At 44.7% G+C, this 22,882-nt stretch overlaps 1 protein-coding gene across 6 annotated transcripts in view; it reads left to right on the forward strand.

Moving 5' to 3' along the window:
- LOC119027321 (serine/threonine-protein phosphatase 2B catalytic subunit alpha isoform) overlaps positions 1-20,762 on the forward strand; it is a 61,549-nt gene extending 40,787 nt beyond the window's left edge. Inside the window, exons 7-16 of one of the 6 annotated variants that reach the window (XM_037112416.1) lie at positions 542-619; positions 1,513-1,607; positions 9,030-9,155; positions 9,792-9,863; positions 11,158-11,184; positions 12,135-12,219; positions 12,785-12,882; positions 13,396-13,404; positions 15,522-15,551; positions 18,942-20,762. In XM_037112416.1, the coding sequence (XP_036968311.1) occupies positions 542-619; positions 1,513-1,607; positions 9,030-9,155; positions 9,792-9,863; positions 11,158-11,184; positions 12,135-12,219; positions 12,785-12,882; positions 13,396-13,404; positions 15,522-15,551; positions 18,942-19,144 (823 nt within the window). In that variant the 3' untranslated portion in view covers positions 19,145-20,762. The remainder of the gene's footprint in view (positions 1-541; positions 620-1,512; positions 1,608-9,029; positions 9,156-9,791; positions 9,864-11,157; positions 11,185-12,134; positions 12,220-12,784; positions 12,883-13,395; positions 13,405-15,521; positions 15,552-18,941) is intronic. The other 5 variants (XM_037112417.1, XM_037112419.1, XM_037112421.1 and 2 more) reach the window with 5 other exon arrangements.
- The last annotated feature ends 2,120 nt before the right edge of the window (positions 20,763-22,882 follow it).

Raw genomic sequence — 22,882 nt, forward strand, 5'->3', positions numbered from 1 at the left:
GGGGTTTTAATCGTGTTCCCTGAGAGGCAAAGCTCAGAAGCATTTTAGTAGCGCAGTTTGTCTTTTTTTTTTTTTTTTTTTTAGATGGAGACGTTCTCCTTCGAAAAAGACGCTGTTTGCCAGTGAGAGCCGATGCTGAGCAGGAAGTGGGAAACACTGAGTGCTTGCTGCAGTTTGAGGGTTTTTAGTCTTTATTCCTCCTTTAAGAAACGGTCGGCTGTGACTCATGCTTCATTCAGTTTCAGAGAGGCATCACACCGACTCCTCCTGCAGCGCCAAAGTATAAAAAGTTGAGCGTAATACGGGTCATCTTATGTTTTGAACGTTGTAAGGTTTTAAATGTGACATGGAAGCCTTTCAGAGTAAAATACCTCCTTACACAGTTGGTCAAGACCAGATTGAGCCTGAACTCGATGTTGTTTCTCTGAGCACGATCAATAAGAGCCGTGACTTATTTATTTCTATTGATCCTCCTTCTTGATCGTACTGGGTTTTTTCTGGATGTATGAGTAAACCAAATGTTTGTCTCTTTATTCCACAGCTACCCTGCAGTCTGTGACTTTCTACAACACAATAACTTATTATCTATCATCCGGGCCCATGAAGCGCAGGATGCTGGGTGAGTGTTGTGGCATTTCGTCTTCCTCCCATCACACCGTCACATGGCAGAGTGACTCAGACCGGGTATTTAATGAAAAAAGCTCGGAGCCCGTCTGAAGGGCAGGTTTGGTACAGCCTGAACTTTTAAGAGAAGTCGTGTTAATCTGAGAGATGAAAATGAATCCGGCACGGGAAGTTAGCCAGCCAGATGTGATGTAACGACGAGTTATTCCACTTTCTGTAGAGTTTTGTTTTTATTGTGAAAAACTGCTTGTGGTTTACTTCACATTCAGACAGAGAGAAAGCTTTACAACAGACCAGCTTCTCTGTTATTCACCCTGAATTTCTAACAAAGGCGCCTGAGAGCTTCATTTTGAAACGTTGAGTTGGTGAAGCGGGCAGGTGGGTGGACGTGAGGGCGGCGAGGTGAAGGCGGTGGGATGCACAGCGCACGGTTGTTTACTGCTGCGCTCCCACAGCTCGGTCACATGTGGACGCCTCGCCACGTCTCAGATGAGGTTGCGGCCCCTTGCCACCTTAGACCACACATGCAATAATGTTATTGAGCTCCGTCCATGTTTTGTTTGCAGTCGGTTTGGTGCAGCAAATAAATCATCCTCTGTTTACCTGAAGCTCGAGAATCCAAACCACCAAACACAGCCCAGACTGCCGGGGGATCAGCGTCGCCGGGTTTGAATGTTGGCTCGTTGTCACGACCGTTATATATAAGGGCATATTTCACCTGCAGCTCAGGGATTTACTCTCCTGACACCACGCTGACTGGCCCCCCGGGACTTACTGATCATCAGCTCGCAACACAAACAACAAACTGCTAATCGTGTCCCGGGGGGGTCGAACACCGATGATTAAACTGTTATCTAATCCTCACCTCTCTCCTGGTCGTTCTAACAGATACCGCATGTACAGAAAGAGTCAGACCACCGGCTTCCCGTCGCTCATCACCATCTTCTCAGCACCCAACTACCTAGATGTCTACAACAACAAAGGTGAGGAGGAGGGTCTTCGCTCGGGCGCAGTGTTGCACATGCTGGATAACTTCATTAATCTTATTATTCCTGCACTGAAGGGTCAGAAGCTGTGTTGCACGAAACACCTGGATGTTTTTAGCTCTGGTTTAATCAGACTTACTCTCTCAGGAAATATCTGGTTTGCTAGTTACTCATTTACTCCAGCCGTTCCTCATTTTGTGCACAACCGAACGACCAAAACAACAAGCTGAAAGGGACTTACAGCTCCACAGAGTGTTGATTCTGTATGAGACTGATAATAAGCTCTTAAATGTCACTTACACACTGTATGCAGCTGTTGGAGAAGCATTCTACCCCCTGTATGTCAAATAATGTTGAGGAACAAAAATGTCTGAGTCTGATTTTGGCCGGGTCAGTTCAGGGACAGAACTGGTGTGAAATTAAATGGCCTGATGCCGGTTGACTTGGCACCCGGTGCCACCCTCTGCGGTGCTACGGTGCCCACGCAGCAAGATGGGCTTGCCTTTGTGCTGTGAGTCAGCACTTTTCCCCCCCGAGAACAGACAGTATCTGGCTTGGCTGCGGGAGCGTGTTCGGACGGGGGCGGCGGTGGGCAAACCACAGGAAATGGAAATGGGAAGGAAAGAGCGATGGTGCTGCTGCACGCTGTTTTGTAATTCCTCTGGTGATGAAATGCTGCTGGTGTGAGTGCAGGACGCGGGGAGCGAGGGCGGCTCCTCTCTGCGTTCTCCGGTCTGAGATTAGGTTGCGTTTGTTGACACTTTTCCCCCGTGAGCGGCCTTCATGCCTCCTCCCGTGCACAATAAGGACATTCAAGGAACAGCGTGGCCTGTCGAGATTGTTGTTTCTTATTAGGATCCCATTTTGTTCCATGCCAACTTAATCTTCTCATGGCTCACAGTCAACACGACACAAAGTGAACAAACAAACAAAGTGATGTCAGGCGAGTTTTCTTCTCAGATTTGGTGACTTAACTCTTGCACCTCTTGAGCTGCTATGAAACAGTCAAAGAGTGATTTGGTGTGCAACCTGGTCGTAGCTGCAGCCGGCCGACCTTCAGCTGATCACACGCCTCCCAGCGCGAGAGTGGTTATCAGAAAGAGAAAGATTACTGTGTGTTTGACTTCATTTAGGCACACAGAAGCATCTCAACACGCAGGACTGCATGTTCTTTACTCCTCCCATCATTCACTGTCTGCTCGAAAATGAGACGCATTTTTCTCCTTGGCTAAATCTATCGCAGGAGAGATCTTTGGCTTAAAACTCAAATATAATCGCAGAGAAAAGAGATCAATTCCCGAGCAAATAAACATCCCTCCAGCTGAAAAGTCTTGCCAGAGGTTTTATGTTAAAGCTCTTAAAACTTCACAAGTTGTGGTTATGTAATTACTTGGTTCCCAGTTCGCTCTATCAGTCGTTTGCTCGACTCTGCTTGATGTATTTTCCCCCCACAGTTACACAATTCCATGGAAGAGGCACAGCGAACCAATACAGGCCTATCAGTCCTGCTGATGCTCTCCTAATCAGTCATGTGGGTGGGTGGGGTTCACCGGCAGAACCAAAGCCTCTGTAATGAATTGGTCTGCTCTTAGCTGCTTTGCCGGAGCGCCGAGCCCACTGAGCATGTCCTGTGATTGATGGCCAACCGAGTGGGAAAATAAATCTTAACGGGGAGGGAGGAGGCATCAGCAGGTCCCATCGATACAGAGCTGGGAGTTGGCCAGATTAACCAATGGGACCTCTCCACGTCGTGGGGGCGGGGGGCACAGAGAGGCGGCGGCGGCGGCGGATATCTGTGCTCAGGAAAAACTCCTCCGCCAGGCGTAGATTGAACTTGTCGCTGAGTCAGGACATGAAGGATTCTCAGGGTGTGATTCTACCAAGTCCTTCCTTTTTTTTTTAAAGATGTAAACCCATCACTCCTTTTTTTCTTCCCTTCAAGTCAAAGTGTTTGCATCGCAGTAAGTGTCAGGCGCTGACCCGGCTGTCTATCACAGTTCTGACCTCTGTACCGCCGGGCCCTGAGGCGGCTGCAGAGCTACGATAAATGAAAAACACAGCAGCAGTGATTTAGCAGTTTTTCAATCTTTGAGCTTTCACTGTTTGAGTCCTGAAGTGACTGCAGTGGAGAGAGTGGGATGAAGAGGAGGAGGAGGAGGAGGGGTGGAGCTGGCAGTTACACACTTTGGAGATTGCTTGCGGTTTCGTATTAATGGAATGTTTTCTGCTGCATCATTATTGACTGGTCTCGAAAGCCAACAACTGAATCCTTAATGGTTCTGGTGCTTGGACGGAATAAAAGCAAAATGACAGTGTTGCTGCCAGCGCTGTTGACGCTAATCTCTTATTTCACCCCCGAGACAGTGAAGGATCGGTTGGGTTGGATCCATCTCACACCTGTGAAATCTTATATAACCAAATGAATGTCTCGTTCCTCTCTTGTGTTGGTGTTTGATGATGAGGTGGAAACTTGAATACGTTGTCGCCAAGAAAAAAGGGATCGGGACATGATTTTGGTTCAATCACAGGTCAAACTCAGACACGGTTCACTCTTTTACACCATTTCCTGCCTGCAGCTCTCTGCTGATTGGTGAGTGGGAGAGATGATTTGGAGAGAGAGGAAATGGAGTGGCGTGATTGGCTCCTGGCCCTGCCACTGGAATGAATAGCAGGATGGAAGCGAGGGCAGCGATGACGCCAGCCCAGCAGGGAATTCATTTTTCCCCCCTCGTCACCAGTGCCAGCGAGGAGAGCATCCCTGCCCACCCATCTGCTCTCGCTCTGGTCAGCGCTGGGCTTCCCTTCACTTCTCTGTAAACATGGTGACAAAACTGCTGCGTTTCTAAAGAGAAATGAGCAGCATGATGTCACGCAGGAAGAGGTCTTCTTGTTCCAAACAAACTGTCAACTCTGATTCTGCTGATTGATCAGAGACACGCCTACATTTCTAATCATGTTTTTGAGTAAGAGTGCCAAGAAAAGCTCATATTGAGTTGTATCTGAGACCAACTGGCAGAAATCTGTCCACCGATGAAGACAAGTTATGTGGTTGAAAGCCCGAGAAAAAGCTTGTAAGTGGACCTTAAGTTTAAGTCATTAGCTGTAATCTCTCTCCTCCGAGAAAGTAAATGGACCACGAGTTAAGATTTTTATTGTCCAACCAAAATTAGGAATGTAGGAAGACCATGACGTGCAAATGAAAGCTCATCGGTCGGCCTTTTATCCAGCAGAAGAGGCAAGTAAGAGACCCTTGAGTTAGATTTAATTGCGACAGTAGAATATCTGAAATCAAAACCCATCTCCCTCTGATGAGGAAGACCATTAGATGCATTTGAATCCTGAAAAAAAACCTAGTAAGTGGGTCCTTGAGTTTGGCTTTGATATCATAAACAGTCTCCTTCCACTGAAGAAGACTGTGTGATATGGTTGAAGGTTCCAGAAAATACAAGACCATTTAACTAACTCAAAACCGCTTCCATCGACTGAGCGACAAATATGGTTAAAAGTGCCTGAAAAAGCAAGTAAGAGGACCTTGAGTTAATATTTGTCAACTAAAAAAAGCATCTCTGTCCAGGAGGACGACTGTGGGATGTGCTCGAGAGCTCCAGGAAAAGAAACAAACTCATAATCATCATTTGAAATCTAAATCTCCCTGTTATCAGCGGAGTCAGGCGGCCATGTTTGTTATGCATGACCATTATTCCAACCCAACTCATCAATTTATTGACTGAAGATAAAAGAGACACCGTTCGTGCATCGACCAGCTGCTCGTGGACGACATTCGGTCGCTGTCATCCACATCTCTGACGTCCAGTGGAAGCAGAGCGCTGAGTGTAACGGGCCGGCGTGGAATACTGATCCAGTGGAACTTGATCCAAGAGGCCTCGTGCAGTCAGCGACAGGGCAGGACGGTGGGAATCTCCCCCTGATCTCCAAGCACATTTAACTGTCCTCGTTACCGGGGAAACCGACTCAAGGCACTCCCTTATGAATAATTAATGAGGTGGGGGGAGGGGGGGCATCTCACAATATCTGTGTTACCGTGGCAGCAGGCTTGGCCTCAGGTACCCTGTCAGACCAGCACCAGAGCAGCAGAGACATCTAGTGGCTGTCATGCAGCTTCAGATTCAGAGCTCACAGCTGGTCGCCACCAGAGCGCTGCCCTCCTGCTGCAGGAGAAATAACTTTACATATAATTGTGCATTTGTAGTAATGCGTGCTTTGATTACAGAGCAGCCGAGTGCTGCTCCTGTCAGCCTTATCTGCATGTGTAATGAAGTGTCCAAAGTAAAGGGAGCGGGCCGTGACCTGTTTGTACCTGGAGTGCGAGGAGCATGTTGTGTTTTGTTCTGCACGGGGGAGGTTGTCGGGCGTCTCTGTTCCTTTAAAGGGAATCCGATTTGAAGGAGCGACGGCGGGGGAGCTGACCTTCTCCCCCTCTCTGCCTTTTTCCCTCCGGGCCTCCGGGGCTGCATTCAATCAAGTGCCTCGACCATGTTTATGCAGTATGTGATGTTTATGCAACGCCTGCCCACGCGCGCGACTGCTTTCATGCACGCCGACGCACACGCACAAACACCCACGGCGTCCGTCTGAGTGCGTCAGGATAACACAATGCTTTTCTTACTGGACTGTGTCGAGGCGTTTTGTTGGTTATGAGAATAACGCCACATTAATTATACAGTATATGGATGTTCCACTGCAGGAGAGTGTTTGTTGAATGTTTATGTTGAAGTGTGTGTGTGTGTGTGTGTGTGTGGGATAAGGGAGGTGACGGTGGTGGAATGTAATCCTTTGTAATACTTAAGAGACCACTTTGATTGTATAGCTACTGCACTGTATGCAATACCATGCCTCATTGATCTCACACACACAGACACACACACACACAGAGGCAAACCCCAGCCTAGCAGGATGTCTTCTGACCCGATTCGTGTTGCGACCGAGGTTCTAGCTGCTTGGGATGCCAGGTTTGATGACTTGCTATTCCCGACCCGAGAGGGGCCGAGGCAGGAAAGTCCCCCCATGGTGACCCAGCCAGGTGTCCGCTTTCCCCCAGATCTGGGCCACCAGACGGGCCCGGTGCATGAGCGGGGCTGGGGCCTCTATATGCAGCGTGGATATTTTTATGTTTGGCAGCTCTCATGTTTTCCTCAGCACCCACATTCACACTATGCCTTAATCATGGGTGAGGTCACATGGGGCATGCTGTGGTCAGTGTTTGGAAGGTGGTTTCTATGTCAGCAGTACACAGTGACCATGTGATTATGATAAGGCATCGCGTAAAATAAACTGATACTACTCAGCGCAGCACATTACTGCAGCCTGAGAGTCCAGTCGGGTTTTTAAATAGTTTTTTCTGTATGTGCTGTACCGTGACCGACCGACACCACACACGGCTGACTCTGCTGCTCCTTCTACACCCTTAATGTGAGCACCAACCTGACCCCACCCAGCGCTGTCTCCACTGCCACATGACTGACAAAACCACTTGAATAATTTAAAGGTGTTTGTGTGCCAGACTAATTCATGAATTTCCTTTTGTAGTCAGTGTGAGGGAACATGCAGCGACCAGAGGAGATTCAGGGAAGTCTCTTCCAGCTAGCTGTTTCCAGTCGCTATGCTAAGCTAACCAGATGCTAACTAACAGAAGAAGCCAAACAAGCACATTTCTCTTTTCAACTCTTTTCACAAATAATTGGTTAATCATTTGAGCAGATAGGAGCATCTAAGCCCGCCCTGGAGCCCACAACAACCAATGAGAGCTGAGGTAGACATGTGACCCACTTCCTCTTCTTTCTGTTCTCTCCTGAGCCTCTTACACGCCAATCACCGGGTGACTGATGCATCATCCAGCCAATGAGATTTCAAGTCCAGGAATATATAGTTTATTGCTGTTTTTAAAGCCATAAACTTGGAAACTATGCAAGTTTTTGTAGTTTTCTGCATTCTGCACTTTGAAGAGGCAGATTTTTCCACATTTGACGATGTTATAAGCACAAAGTTAGTGTAACTAAGGAAATAAAGAACTATGATGAGTTCAGGAAGGGTTGGTGTTGGAGGAAGAATCAGCCTATAACTGTGAAACGAGCATCTAGGATCATTTTAGCATTTTAGCAGTATAAGAAGGAAGACGTTAATGATGGCAAAATCAGGTCAGTAGGAGTGAGCGGCTGCGTCTTCATGGTTCCATGTCAGATTGCCTGGATAATGATCGTCATACTGAGTTCATTGCTGTTAATAGCATTGCCTATCATTACCTTAGCTTCCTGTCTCCTGCCTCTCTCCTTCCCTCCTCGCCAGAAATTGATGGTTCTCGGGGGGTAATTAATGAAAAGTGCTGCTCCGCCTCGTTGAGTCCAAACGCTGAGCCATGTGTTTCTGTGATGACGGACATGTTTCACCCAGTGGGGGGGGTCCGGTGATCAATACGCAGAGGAAATGTTCCAGAAGGGGGAAACAAGGAGTGATTTCTTTTTTTTATCCCCTCAAGTTGCCTTGAATTTAGTGCTTGTGCAGTTTTCAAGCCTCAGTTGACTCATTGCTGCTATTATAATATTCCTTAATAGTCAGAGTGAGAGATTGACAGATGCTGATGATAATACATCACCTCAAAATGTCTTTGTGTAGGTCGGTTTGTCCTGGATCCGTTTATTCAGAGGCTGACTGACAGCGTCTGACAAATGTTTGAGTAGTGTCCAGGCTGCAGTCCAGTCCTGGTGTTGCTGACAGCGTTTTGGACACCTTACACTTTTCTTGATAGATTTTTTTTTTAGCCAAATGGAGCTCAGTGTGCACAGCAACTGCAGCGCGTGAATCATTAACCAGGAGAGGTAAAAACAAAAACACCCAAGAACTCTTCACACAAAAAGTTAAAGTGTTTATGAAGATGGCCTTGCTCTATTTAATACTTGAGGAAGAAATGCCTCAGCCCATCGGGGGGATATAATAAATCAGCTAAAGAAACAATTAATTAAAGTTATTAAAAGTTATTACAGGTAAAGAATATCTTTCCTCTAATGGAGAACTGTGTTTCTGAAGCAATCCCTCGAACCATTCTGAGGTATTTCCGTTTGATGTGCATCCAGTTGGCTCCTCAGAGGCTGATGTTCTCCCACAGCCGTCTCTATTTCTTGGTACTATTACAGGCTGAGTAGTTTGTGGGTAATTCTCTCTGGGCTGATAACACGGCAGACCAACAGAGGATGTGTACCAGCTGCTGAGGCCACACAGTATTTCTAAGTGATGGTTGGGAAGAAGGTGAGGTGGATAATGGACCTGGACCTTAATACCATCTGATGATCTTGATCCAGTGAAGTTTGAACTTCAGTCCCAGTTTCTTCCCAACTTTATAAGAGGAAACTAAAGATTTCTCACACATTAAGTCAGATTTTAACACCTCGTCTGTTTCCTCCCCAGCGGCGGTGCTGAAGTACGAGAACAACGTGATGAACATCCGACAGTTCAACTGCTCGCCTCACCCTTACTGGCTGCCCAACTTCATGGACGTTTTCACCTGGTCCCTGCCGTTCGTCGGCGAGAAAGGTGAGTCCTCACCGTCCTATTTGATGAAAGGAGAACATGGAGTACGAGCAGTTCTACCAAACATTGCAATGAACCAAAGACCTGTAATAAACGTTCAGTCTCCTAAGTCAGTAATGAAACTGGCCCAGCCTCAAGAAATGTAGCACTCGCTGCAGTGTCGTCAATTAGAGCTCATAAATACGACACGTATCGCACATGACTGATGAGCCAGAGAGCTGCTTACATTTAAAGTCACTAAATTGCTTTGACATGTTGGTTTAAAGGCTCTTTCTGCTGCAGAGGTCTGAATTCTCTCACCGCCTTGAAGTTTGTTCCAGGCGATGGGTTTTGTTGAGTTGAGGGCGCCCTGCTGTCAAACCTGTGACACATGTGTGTCAATTAATCACACGTAACTACCACTGACGCACACACTCCAGGAAGCCCGTTCTGGGTGTGACCCGTCCTCACAGGGCCATTCCTCGCCACACTGCAAGCTCACGGCTGGCGGCTGGGTGACTGTGGAGGGTCGCTCGGGTGAATCTGTGTCCGTCTAACTGGCGCCGCCTTCTTCAGACTCATGTAACAGGTCGAATACATGTACAGGAAAACCTCTCATGATGCCATCTTGTAATATGTTTGTTCTTAATGTCTTTACAGTGACTGAGATGCTAGTGAACGTATTGAGCATCTGCTCCAATGATGAGCTGACGACCGACGAGGAGCTGGACGGTAAGCTCGGCAGACGGAGGGAAACCACAACAGTTGTCCTGCAATTCACCTGAGCTCCACTAGAGGGCGTCCTCTGCTAATAGGAACAGCAGACACACACACACACACACACACACACACACACTCACACTCTTTCCAAAAAACTCAGACATACACGTTCCTTAAGTATTCACCATTCAGCCCTGTTGTTAAGACAATTTAGCATAAGTATATTTGATTTAAAAAACATTCTTCAGCGTGTTCATCAGCAGGGAGACGATCCAGAAGCTGTCCTTGCGTGACGCAGCTAAATCATGACTCATAACCTTCAGCAGCCTGAAAATCGATCCCCGCGGCCTCAGTGGGTCCTCACCAAGTCTGAAAGAGTCCAAATGCATCAAGATCTGAGGCCAGAAAAAAAGAAAAGAGTGTTTAAATGCCAACAACACAAACTGTTGGTGGTGTTTTGTCCTGTTAGAGGCACTGTAGTGTGGTCATGCTTCTTATCGTGGTGTAATAGTGGCATGTTGGAGTCGTCTCTTTGATCCCAGATCAGTTTATCTACAGTGAGATGACTAGTTTCCCCTCAGCCTGCCCCACCTCTTACCGCCAAACAGGAAATGATCTCACCGGTCCGTCCCTCCTTCTCTTCCTCCTCCTGATGTTTGCTGATGCTCAGTTCGGCTCTGTGAGCAGACCCCATATGTGGGGATTTTGCTCTATTTGGAAGTTTTAAAAGGATAGTAGTGTATTACTCATATAATTAGCCGTCCTTTAACATCCCATCATCCTCCACCTCCTCATTCACTCGGCTCTCTTGGTCGTTTCAACTCAAGCTCACTTCTTTTTCAGTTTTGCGGCCATGTCTCATATATTTTGTTAATTTTCACCCTGTTGACATTTGGATTGTTCTCTTGTTTTGTCTTTCTCACTCATGATTTCCTTTTCTGTGCCCTTTTATAATCTCTGATAATCTACTTGTTGCCCTTGCTCTTTATCTCCAGTTGCCATTGTTTTGTTATCTCAGACCTCACTACTCTTTTTTTCACATTTCTTTTTGCACTCTCGTCTCTCCCTCTTTCTTTTCTGTCTGTATCATGCTGTGGTGTTGTCACTGCCTTGGTTGACCTCATCTAATTTCTCTTTTCTATGTTTTCCAGAGTTTTTCTGTTCAAGGCATCGCTTTTTCTTTACTTGTGCCTTCTTGCCTCTTATTTTGCCGCCTCTCTGCTCCTTCCTCCTTTCATTCTACAGCCATCCACTGATCTCTCTGTCCTTTTTCTTGTCTTCTCTTCTGGGGGTGTTTCATGAGAAGGACAGCTAATATATCCCCCCAAAAAAGGTACAAACATTAGCCATGATGGTGTGTGCAGAGGTAGATAGACTTTTGGCCCGTGCTTGCTCTCTGTAAGTCTGTTAACTTACGTCTGTCTAATGCACCTTCTAACACGACTGCTGAGTCCTCCTAATGATCTCATTTTAATTGTTTCCCACACAGACGTGTCAGTAATGTGACACTTACATGCTCCAGCTTCAGCTCAGGCCAACTCTGACACATGCAGAAATATTTAAAGGTCATTCTCATTAGCCAGTCGATGTTTTTGCTGCACACATTAGAATGAGCAGATTCATTACAGGGAATTAATACTGTGAAGAAACGTTTCTTAAAGTCATAGCAGTGTCTTCAGCTGAGGGTGAGGGGGAGAGTCTTAAACCAGACGTGAGGCTGTCAGCTCTTTTCACCACGCATCAGCTCCATTTCCATCCTTCACACTCATGCATTTTTCCAGAGGGGCTCCCTGGGGCCTTGAAACTGTTATCGTGCAACGCCATCCCCTTACACAAAGTTTAGTTTTCCAGTCCAGGAAAAATCTGCAACCAAAACAGGAACACTCATATAGAGTGTGCTTGTCGAACGTGCTGAAAAGACGTGTTTAGACAAGGATCAGTCTGTCTGCAGATGATGTGGAGGGACTCGGTCGTACGACATGCAGACGCAGCATGAATGCACTGGATGCTAATCGAGTCCCTCAGTTGTTGTGATGTGTGGAGCGATTTAAATTATTCCATATAATCTGACCTCTGGGCTTCAATAACAGCAGGTGTTTGCATTGTGTTCGCCTGACGCACTTCTAGATAGAACTAATAGTCCAAAAGACTCGCTTGGTCCGTTTACTGATGAAGGCATTTAGAGTTTGAGACAGTGCAGTCTGGGTGAGACCTCCACAGGACACAGTCTGGTATTCATGAGTCACAGTTTGTATGATTGTGTCTGACCTCTGACCTCTCCAGGTGCCACAGCTTCTGCCCGCAAGGAGGTCATCCGCAACAAGATCCGTGCCATCGGCAAGATGGCCCGAGTATTCTCTGTGCTCAGGTATGAAAACATGAGAAAAACACAAGTCCTGTATGTTCTCCTGTCGTCCTGTTACCTACAAGAGATGGAATTAAATATTTAAAGCAGCACTACTCAATATTTATGTCTGAGCAATAAGTTAAATGCCTGAAGAAGATCTCGCAGCTCTGTGGTTCCCTTCAACTCTACAGGTGGTTTAGCATCTTTAAGCTAATTGTTTTGGATTTTCAGCCCACAGCTTCACCGTCTTTACTCTCATTAACTCATCGGCTAACTGTTTTCAGTTAAAAACAAATGTGCTAGCTAGCTTGTGAACATAGTGTAGCACAGCCAGACATGACCTACAGGTGTTGGTGGAGACCAAAGCAGAGCTAAAAGAGGCTAAATACTGGACTTCTTCATGTTGCCAGAAACTCAACTCTCAGTGAATGTTAATGTTGTTTCTAGCTTGTTCCGCTGCCCCTAAGTGGCTGAAAAACTTCAATATTAAGCTTTTGTCATATAGTAGGTATGAAAATGTCTAACATGAACGTCAGGGAAGTAATTCCTGGTAAATAATCTGCATGTTTGTGTGTTTGTGATTCAGAGAGGAGAGTGAGAGCGTGCTGACGCTGAAGGGACTGACCCCGACAGGCATGCTACCAAGCGGAGTGCTGTCCGGTGGCAAAGAGAAGCTGCAGAATGGTAAGACAGTCACCGAGTCCCCCGAGACCCCCGAGACCCCCCAGCTTCAGCCCCCAGAACGGATCCTCACACACACAGAAATTCCCCTTACGCAGCGATACCCTGACTGAAGTGCTAGCTCAGTGTTTAGGGGATACTGTACACACAGACTCCTTCCGTTTGTGCTGCCTCACAGTAATACTGTAAGTGTAGTTCAGTGTTTCTGCCAGCTTTCTGTACTGCCTGTTTGTTTAAATACGACTAAGCAGTGACAGCAGCTTTCTGTAGCCTTCCTTCATCGTAAATGCAGTTCGATGTAGTGTTTTTTTAAGTGACTGTAGAATATGAAGTTATATTCCCCCTCTTCGCCCGATGAATTCAGCAGATTTTCTTTGTCCCGTTGTCTTCTCTGATGTGTCTCCCTGCTGATGTCTCACATTAATACCCTGTCTTCCCGTCCCCGTCTCTTTCTGTATTCCACTGGTTTTTATCTCAAATATTACCTGTATCTTTTTCTTTCTCCTTTCTCCCTAGAAACTGCAGGTATAATCGGTTGTGCAAGTATTCTGTTGTGTTATTCCTTTTCTTTTTTTTTCTTCTTTCTTTTTTTGTGAGACCAGTTTAGAGTTCAGTCCACCCTTTTATGTTGAATTCCAAACACTCCCTAAATGAGTCTGACAAGCTGCTGCAGCGAGGAAGTCGAGGCTCTCTGGAAAAAGCCTTCGCAAACACTTCAAATTAACTCCTGACACAAATGGTCACCTTACTGTGCATTCGAGTGCCAGTCGTGGATCTCAGCAGTGCTCCGTCAGGATAGAGACGGCTGTCGCTGCGATTCAGAGGATGAATTGGAATTGACAACTTGTGAATGAAAGGGGGACGGCTGCTGTCGGCCTTTTCATTCACAAAAACGAAGCAGAAATCTAGACGACTTCGCTCTCCTCTCACAGGTTCTCACAGAACATCAGCTAGCACTTTGATAAAACTGTAGATTTCATTGTTATTGAACAGAACATGAGCATGTTACACTGTGTCAGCAGGGACTGACCCATACGCTGCACATTATCAGCAGTTATGGAGACGGATATCCAGTTTGTGGAGCTGGTTTGGATTCACTGTAAAAGTGAAAATCTAGAATCACCAGAGACAGAGTGAGGACTGCATCAGAGCTGAAGCAGCACTTCTTCAAATTAATTTACTTTGTTAGTACAAAATAAAGAAAAGAACACAGATTATGATCATCTCAAAAGTGCAGAATATTGGATCAGATAATCGGTCGATCTCCACTAGGAGCTTTTTTCAGCTGTAGCAGCAAAAAGTAAATACGCTTATGGAACTTTTACATTTTTAACATGAAGAATATTTTTCTTTAATTTATTTTATCTCAAGAGTCACAAACTACTCCTGGATAAAGTTGACAGCTGAACATATCTTCATAGATTTCAGCTGAAACAACAGAAGTTTGTTTACATCCTTTTTTAGACTCAGGGGTGCTTCAGTAATAGTAATAATAATAGCTCTGATTTTTCAGCTTTTAGCCCAACGATGAGTCTCTTTTCTGAGTATTTCTGTGTTTGACTCCAGCTGATGGACACAGGTGACAGTTTGTTCTGCAGCAGCTGACACTACAGAGAACCCGGTGAAGGCAGAGGGATGTTCAGAGATTCCTGTTGCAACATTTGGTAGCATCACATTGCTCCCCTCCTTTGGGCAGACGCCAGTGTGCTCCTACTGTAATGTTGGCTCCATTAACCATTCTGTTTACGGTTTGTTACCTTTTTGTAACGTTTTTCCTCATGCTCATAACAGTACTGTGCTGTAGTCTCCGCTACGTCACGACTGTGTACGTGTTACTTTGCCGTCACCATCCCTGTCTTTTGTCTGAGGCTAATTTTGACACCGTTGTATGTTAATTTATGATCTCAAGGATGACTGTAAAAACATTGGTAAGTGGTTGATACACCAAAGGTTTTTCTCCTCCCCCCTCTCGCACCTCACTAAAGTAAGCCAGCACTTTTGATATTTCATATCAAAAGCTGCTAATCCTGCAGTTCCAGATGCTGCTTCATGTCGCACACAACACAACAGTACTGCTGCTCCATGTGTCTGCGGCGCTTCGATGAAACCATAAAGCTCACGATCACACATGCACCTACACCTCTCTCTGTTCTCCATTCGTCCTCTCTAAACTCTCCTCCCTCCATGTTACGCTCCGACACTAAAGAACTAATATATTTCCAGCTTTACCGTGTTGTACCTGCTGTCAGTGTTCGCCCCCCTGCAGTGACATTTTTTTTTCTGTCACCACATCGATTCCTTTGTCAGACTTTTCTCAAAGTAATCTCAAAGATGCAATGCCTCCCTGTGAGGTCGTCTGCTGCCACAAACATGTGTCACCTTCCCTTTTTACAGATCTGGAACTCATCAAAAAAGCTAAGGCTCATCCTCCTCCTGCTCCTCCTCCTCTCCCTCCTCCTCCTGCTCCTCTCCCCCTCTTTGCTAACATCCATGTGTCCTTTGTCATAAAATGTGGAGATGATGTTAACCTTTGCTGTCGGCATTGGCTGTCTTTGCTGCTCATTGACTTGTTCCTGGGACAAAATGAACTCCTCTGCTCACTTCTCTCATTCGTTTTGCAACCCCCCTCTTCTTCTCTTCAGCTACTATTGAAGCTATTGAGGCTGACGAAGGTAAATGGGTCTGGCTGCCCTCTTCTGTTGCTTTTCATGGCAATAGACAGGGGGCTCCGCTGGGTTTTCATCCATCTCGCTGGTGCTTGAATAGAGTGTGTTGGGTGTTTGGGCTAACAAAATGTGGCATAGTATTAACAGAGCAAAAAAAAAAAAAAAAAATGAAGTAAGTCATTAGGAAATCCTGTGGTCACGTGTTTTAAAGGGGAATGGATTTCACAGCACAGATTTCAAAATCACAGCTCTGACTGTGATTTTGAGTGAGTGCAAAGCAAATCATGTTGGTTTTTTTCTCCTCACGTAATTCAAAGCTAACGAAATGTTTCTGCATCGGGAAATGTGTGTCAGGCGATGGAGGGTTAGGAGTGAGACTGCACTTGAGGAAATGCACATTTACACTCGCATAACGTGGGAGGTGTAAATATACGACCACCGGCGGGTCATCTGGCAGCTGTACTGAGCTCCACCAGATACCAGAGACGCCGGCTGTAAACAACATAATGTATTCTGCAGAGCGAGACGGCCACGCTGGCCTGACCCGGACACTGGCTGGCATCAGCTTATGGTAGATATGTTTGTGTCGGCCAATATGTGCGACAGAAATGCCTAAATATGTTCAAGGTAATTAAGAAACTCTCAGACATGTGTTCATTGATTATCAAACTAGAACAGTGAAGCTCAAACATGCAGCTGTAGGAACAAGAGACAGGATGAGATCTTTGAATTCATAAATATCTTTGTGGTTAGCATCGAACATCCAGGTGAGGCTGCTGTGTGTGGAGGCTGTGCTGGGCTCGCTGCAGCTCGTCCAGGAGTTTACAACAAATATGTAAATAAAGTCTCAGACGGCATTCAGTCATACGGCAGGTTACAGTCTGTGCTCTGCCCTCACACAAAACACTGAAGTCTTGCTATGAAATCTCACCATGGTATTTCCCCTTTGAAACCACAGAAGCAGTTGTGCATTGTTGTTGCTGTTGTGTTAATATAATAGTAATAATAATGATAACAGAGTTTTCTTTAGAGCTGACTCTGAATTAGCAGAGACAAACGCTCCACAGGAGGCTTTACAATCCAAATTGGATTCTCAAAAACACAAAACATCTTTTGTTGACAATCGCCTTTGGCGCAAGAACAACCTCAACTGCGAGCTAAATAGTAGTTCACCGGCTGCTATTTACGTTGGATCTGTCCAGTATTTCCTGTGTAGCCCCGTAGAGGACAGTCCATTGTAGTGTGGAGACACTTCTCCGCTTCTCTCTCCATGTGGATCCTCTGTGGCCCTGCTGTGTTCGTGTTCTTTCCTGTGAGCTGCTAATAACCTGTGTCTGACCTGTGCTATGCAGCAACACAACTACGCTACCCATCATGCCCCTCTCCACACTCCCCAAATTGTCCTGTAAAATGATAAACCCCCCTCCTCCCCCCACTCATTCTAGTGAAGGTTCATCTCTTTGCAATCATAGTCTTTATCACCTATAAGACTCTTATGAAAGGTGGAAGTAACACAAAGTCAAACTCTCCGGGCTGAAATGAAACTGGATCAAGCTGAATATTGGATCAGTCTTGTGATAAACGTCCCATTGATTTGAATAAAAACAGCATTGAGTTTACAAACGTGATGCCGTTGTGTCAGATCAGCCTGATTTTATTCATTTCAGTGGCAATTCAGTAAACCAGGATGTTAGTTTCCCTCTAATTCCATTATTCAGTTGACTTGAATTTGATCTCGTTTGTATTTGACGGCAGTCGACACCCTGTTGTGACCTCCACCCCTCATAACCTCCAGTGACCCCCTCTTTAATTGCTGCATGCTCCAAGCAGACTAAACAAGTCGTTAGCACCCCAAGTACCTCTGTAGTGTCTTTGTACGTGAGCTCAGTCTCGACGTGGTTCGATCTTGTGGACGTGAATGTCTCAGTGGGCTCCACTCCAGTGTTTTGTTCTTTCCTCCCCTCGTTCTTTTTTTTTTTTTTTTTTTTTTGTCTCTTGGATCATTCTCCTTCTTCCCCCCTTTGTCGTTTTCTTTAATCTGTGGCGTGACGGGGTGATCTGGATGTTTGGGGTCCTCAGGTGTTCTGGAATGTGCCTGAGTCAAGATATCCCTTTTTAGTTTTAATCTCACAGTGTTTAAGATTTCCAAGACGGCCATTAGATGGTCCAGTATTGTAGAAGTCTCCCTCACAGATACTTGCTGGCACAGTGAAAACCTGTTGACCCTGATGCCAGGAGCATCCTCTATAGATCTAGAAGGATCAGTGAATCCTTTTGTCTGTGCTCTTCTATGATTTTGAAACCTCTGATAGATGGTGTTAATGTGCTGTCATCTCATAGAAATGAGTTACATCCCTTTTTATATATATATTTATTGTTCTTCTGTTATTGAACCGCTGAACATTCAAAATGATCAACATGTAAATAAATATGCTGTACTGTAAATGCTGTTGCTTTTATAAACAACATTTAAACGATTCAGACAAAGTTAGTTCAACGTATCAACGGTGCTGAAGTGTCGCACAAATGTTCAGCTGAAGATAATCAGTCGACATTTTGGTAATTATGATTGTTCACGAGAAGAGAAGGTCGACGCCACAACGTGAAACTATAGTCTGCAGACAGGCTAGCTTAACTTAGCTTAGCTTAACTTAGCTTAGCTTAACTTAGCTTAGCTCATATCCAGCAAAGTGTTAAAGATATTTGATAATCACATAATATCAGACCTTTAATTTTTTAACATTTGCGTCTTTGGACAAACTGAACTAACTTAAAATTTAAGTCATAAGTTAAAGTATTATTTGTTGTGCTATAACAATTATTATTATTATTATTATTATTATTATTATTATTATTATTGGAAACAGTCTTTGTTGTTTTTGTTGTTCTTGAGCAAGTAAACCCACTAAACACACCCAGTTTACCCTCAGTTTGTTTTGTTTTTTTGTTTGGCGTGTTGCGTTCAATGTCAACAACACACTGGAAAACAGGGAACAGTAGAAAGCTGATCAACGTTACAGTGATTTTAACAACTTAACTCAAAGTGAACGCTAACTGAACGTTGTGAGAAATGGCTCTTTATATCTATAATACATAGAGGAAGCAGAGAGTACAAGTCCTTCAGTTAATCACTTATCATGGATGAATTAGCCTGCAGCTCCTCAGGTGCTGTCTTTATGTTGTCGGGTCTTTTTTTTTTTTTGTAAAACAAGTTGTTGTTTTTTATTTTGTAACAACAGTCAGATAAATCCAGAACAAACCAAAGATTCACCAGATCTGTTGACGTGTGGGTGAATGTGAGCAAGTGTGACCTCATTCTATTAATCACTGAGTCTCTCCCCTCAAAAATCTCTCCTAACTTCTCCCTTTTCTTTCCTTTTTCTTGCATCTCAACAGCCATCAAAGGCTTCTCGCCCCAGCACAAGATCACCAGCTTCGAGGAGGCGAAGGGCCTGGATCGCATCAACGAGAGGATGCCGCCGCGGCGAGACGCCTTGCCCTCGGACGCCAGCCTCAACTCCCTCAACAAGGCCCTGTCCTCGGAGACCAACGGCACGGACGCCAAGGGAAGCACCAGCAGCGGCAGCAACATCCAGTGAAGGCCGACAGCAGGCGCCACCTTGGCCGACGGGGCTGCCCCGCCCCCAGCCTCATCACGGCCCGCCACCACAGAAACGGGGCAAAGGGTGAAGGAGTGGAGGGGGGGAGTGTTAAGAGAGAGGAGTGGGGAGGCATCTATGGCTCACACTGGGGGGACATCTCACTTGCTAGTCTTTGGATATGCCTTCAAAATATTAGTTCATAGTCAAATCTGCTAAGTTATTACTGGTTCACATTTCTGAGCAGTCCGGCCTTTAAAGTGCTCGACTCCCCACCACACCGCAGTATGTCAGAGACAGACAGACAGACAGACAGACACACCGACCGAAGGATCCAGATCTTAAAGGTGATTTATTTTCTTTTTTCCTTGAATGACCCTTGCTCATTTACACCGAAACGGAAAAGTCGTGTACCTTCTTACTAACTATTGTACGTTTACAAAAATACAGCACTAAAAAGGACAGAACATGAGATAATGTTTTTAACATATAAGGGTGTACAAACTAAATAAGGACTATTTATTGATAACTTTTTTTTTTGCTACTCTTATAAAATAGCTCTGAAATTAATTAGGCAGTCTTAAAAAGAATGTTGCAATGTTGTCGAAATGCCAAATAATGGAACGTTTTATGGTTTTGTACATATTATGCTTACCTCAGGTTCTTTTGGTGTGTGCTTTGACCTGATTTTTCTGTATAATGGCTAAATAACTCGGTAATGAATACCTATTTTTCTTGAGTTTCATAACTGGAATTTACATTTACCTATCTATCATTTGCAAATATGTTTATTTTTTGTCTCTTTTTTGGAAAAGGGAAGGGGGGGTTAGATTTATCGTGGCTTGCTGGAATTGAGTGTTAATTTTTTCTCTTTTTAAGTATTGCGAACAAAGTTAAAAAAAAAAATAGAGAACCTATATTGTGTAAAAAAAAAAAAGAATACAATAAACATAAAGTGTCTGCCTATGCATGTTTTATAAAAATCAAACAGAGGAAATAGAAAATCTGAATACCTTGGCTGTGGAGGCCTGTTTTGAGATATATTGCGCTTTAGTGAACATATACTGGATATACCTGCATACTTTCAATTAACACCATGATGCTCTATGCCTTCAACTTCTTTTTGTAATTGAAGCATTTAATGATCTAAGATGGATGAGAAATCATATTTTTAACCTGCGCTTGTAAGTGCACACAGTCCAATTAAGCATGTTTGACAATTCTTGTGAGGTGTGTGGTTACATGTGTAACTCAAAAATGCATGATTAGCTGTTTGTGTCATATAACAGGTAAAATCAGTTTTGTTCTGTTTTGTAAATGTGCCACAGAAAAAGTGTAATTTGATTATTATTACTATTATTATTTGGAACTCTGCTTTGTATATCAGTTACAGGTTTGATACTTGCTCAATACTTTAAGATGAAACGGAAAAAAAAAATACTTCGATCTTTTTTAAGAACTGCTTAAGTGCCCAAGTAATTCACTACACGACATGAAGCCTTGCTTTTTGTAATTTAACTTCAAAACTGTTGGCAGATGAGGCATGCACTTGCAACTATGAAAAGTATTTTATATAACTGTTCAATAAAAATGTGCATGAATTTCAACTTGAAATGAACTCGCGTCTCCTGAATGTGTGTTTGTGCTGCGCGTGACTCAGACGGTGAACATCCGTCAAAACCAAACACACAATACACACAGTCGTTTGGGCTTTCCTTTTTTTTTTTTTTGTGCATCACAATTGGAAAAAAAAAGCGACGTGATGATCCGTGCTCTCCAGCAACATTACAGGAAACTCGCCCGCCGCCCCACGTAACTGAAAACAAAGACATTAACGATAGAAACACAATATTTCATTCACACCTCGCGGTTCAAGAGGTGAAACCAAGACAGCGGAGAGCTTCACACCCTGAACCACATGCAGCTACGCACTCTGTGCATTCGTCTTGTTGTTTGTCTCGGCTGCATACGGACAGAACTGAACATCTTGGCGCTGATGGGCCGCAGTGTTTGGACGGGGAAACTGCTCCTTGGCAGTTGTGCAACAAAGGTGTTTCCTCCTCATCAACCTCCGTGACTTGTTTGATTAAAGTAGGCAGACGAAGCCAAGATCGTGCTCGAGTGTACCTGTGAAAATATCAGACGAGAGTATCAGACTTCCTCTTCAGCCCAAAGACAAAGATGTGGAAGAGAATGTAGAGGACGTTATGTTAATTTACTTTTAAGATTTCATTTTATTTGTTTCAGCTCCGAGGTCACAGGTCACAGTGAGTGATGCGTCCTGCCGAAAGGAAGCTCGACAGAATTTAGTTGGAAATTCAGCTGCTGAGGGGAAGTTAAGATGGCAATCGAGAAAACTAGTACAGGCTCAGCAGGTCTACGCAGGTTTTTTAAACACAGGTACCCCCGCAAACAATCTCACATCAACCTCAGTCCCACTTCCTGCACGCAAGGCAGCCTGTCTGCGATTTGTTAACTGAAGTGTTGCACACAAATGCCCAATCTTAGCAGGTGTAAGTGGAATAATTTGTGTAGCTGCAACAACTGGCTTCAGTTCAGTGGCCTGCTGAGAGGATGCCAGACAGAAACTAGTGAGACGTGCCATGATGGGCAGAGCTCGACCTTTTGGAAGATTCCTGGTAAAGTATGAAAGAAATGATCATTTATTACTGAGATGTTTGTTTGCATATTAACAGATGAGGTGACGTTCAGACACTTTGAGGTGATTATTGTTTCCAGACCTTTACATGACGTGTTGATCCTGTTTCTTTAAAATCCACCCTGCCGTTACTTTCTTAATTAGCTGTCCAGATAAACGGAACAGTCGTCTATCTGCTCACACTGAGCTGAGCTGTGACGCCTGCATGTTCGTGTCCTTGGGTTCTGAAGTGTCTTTCTTTTGGTCTCTTCAAGTGAATTCACACACAATGCTCACATGAAAGGAAGTAAACTCTGGCATCCTGTTTTCTTCGGGAGGGCTGAGAAAAAAAAAACAGGAGCTTGATTTTGTAGCCTCAGAGGAATAAATATACACAATATGAAGCCAAACTCCAAGTCAAAGAAAAACTGAAATGAACAGCCAACGTCCAGCTGCAGAGATTCTGAAGTCGGTCTAAAAGCTGCGATGATCTGACACCTCATGTCAAAAATGATGTGTTTTGTTTCCCCAACATGAATCTAGACTGAGCTGGTACGTGGCCGACACGTCTGAGGTCGTCTCCACGCTTTCTGTGAGAGCTGCTGCATAAACAATGAAGAATAGTGAAACGTCACGGCTGGTATTTGAGCTGCTCCCTTCGGGCCGCCGGGACTTTGTCATCTTTTTCCAGTCATTATCTCACAGAACAAACTCCCATGTTGTGATTGTATCTTGTGTTTAGTTTGTTGTGTTGCTGCGCATGTGACAGCCACCATGCATCTGAAGCGTGTGTGTGTGTGTGTGTGTGTGTGTGTGTGTGTGTGTGCGAGGCCACTATCACTTGCTCCTGAAGTGCCTGACATCTTATTACTTTATCACATAATTAATGACACACACTTCTTAGATCTCGCTCTTTTACAGCCTGGTTGACCTTTTCCTTCATCAGAGTGATTACAAATGAACTTGTTGTTGCCCCATCTTGGTACAGCGGGCGGGTAAGTCCCAGTCTACTCCCAAATGGTTAAGGTGTGTCAGGGCAGGAAAAAATAAGTGATGGGAGTTGCAACACAAACTGAGACTCCCATTAAATGGACTCAGGC

The sequence above is a fragment of the Acanthopagrus latus genome, chromosome 10, assembly GCF_904848185.1.
Source record: "Acanthopagrus latus isolate v.2019 chromosome 10, fAcaLat1.1, whole genome shotgun sequence".
NCBI lineage: Eukaryota > Metazoa > Chordata > Actinopteri > Spariformes > Sparidae > Acanthopagrus > Acanthopagrus latus.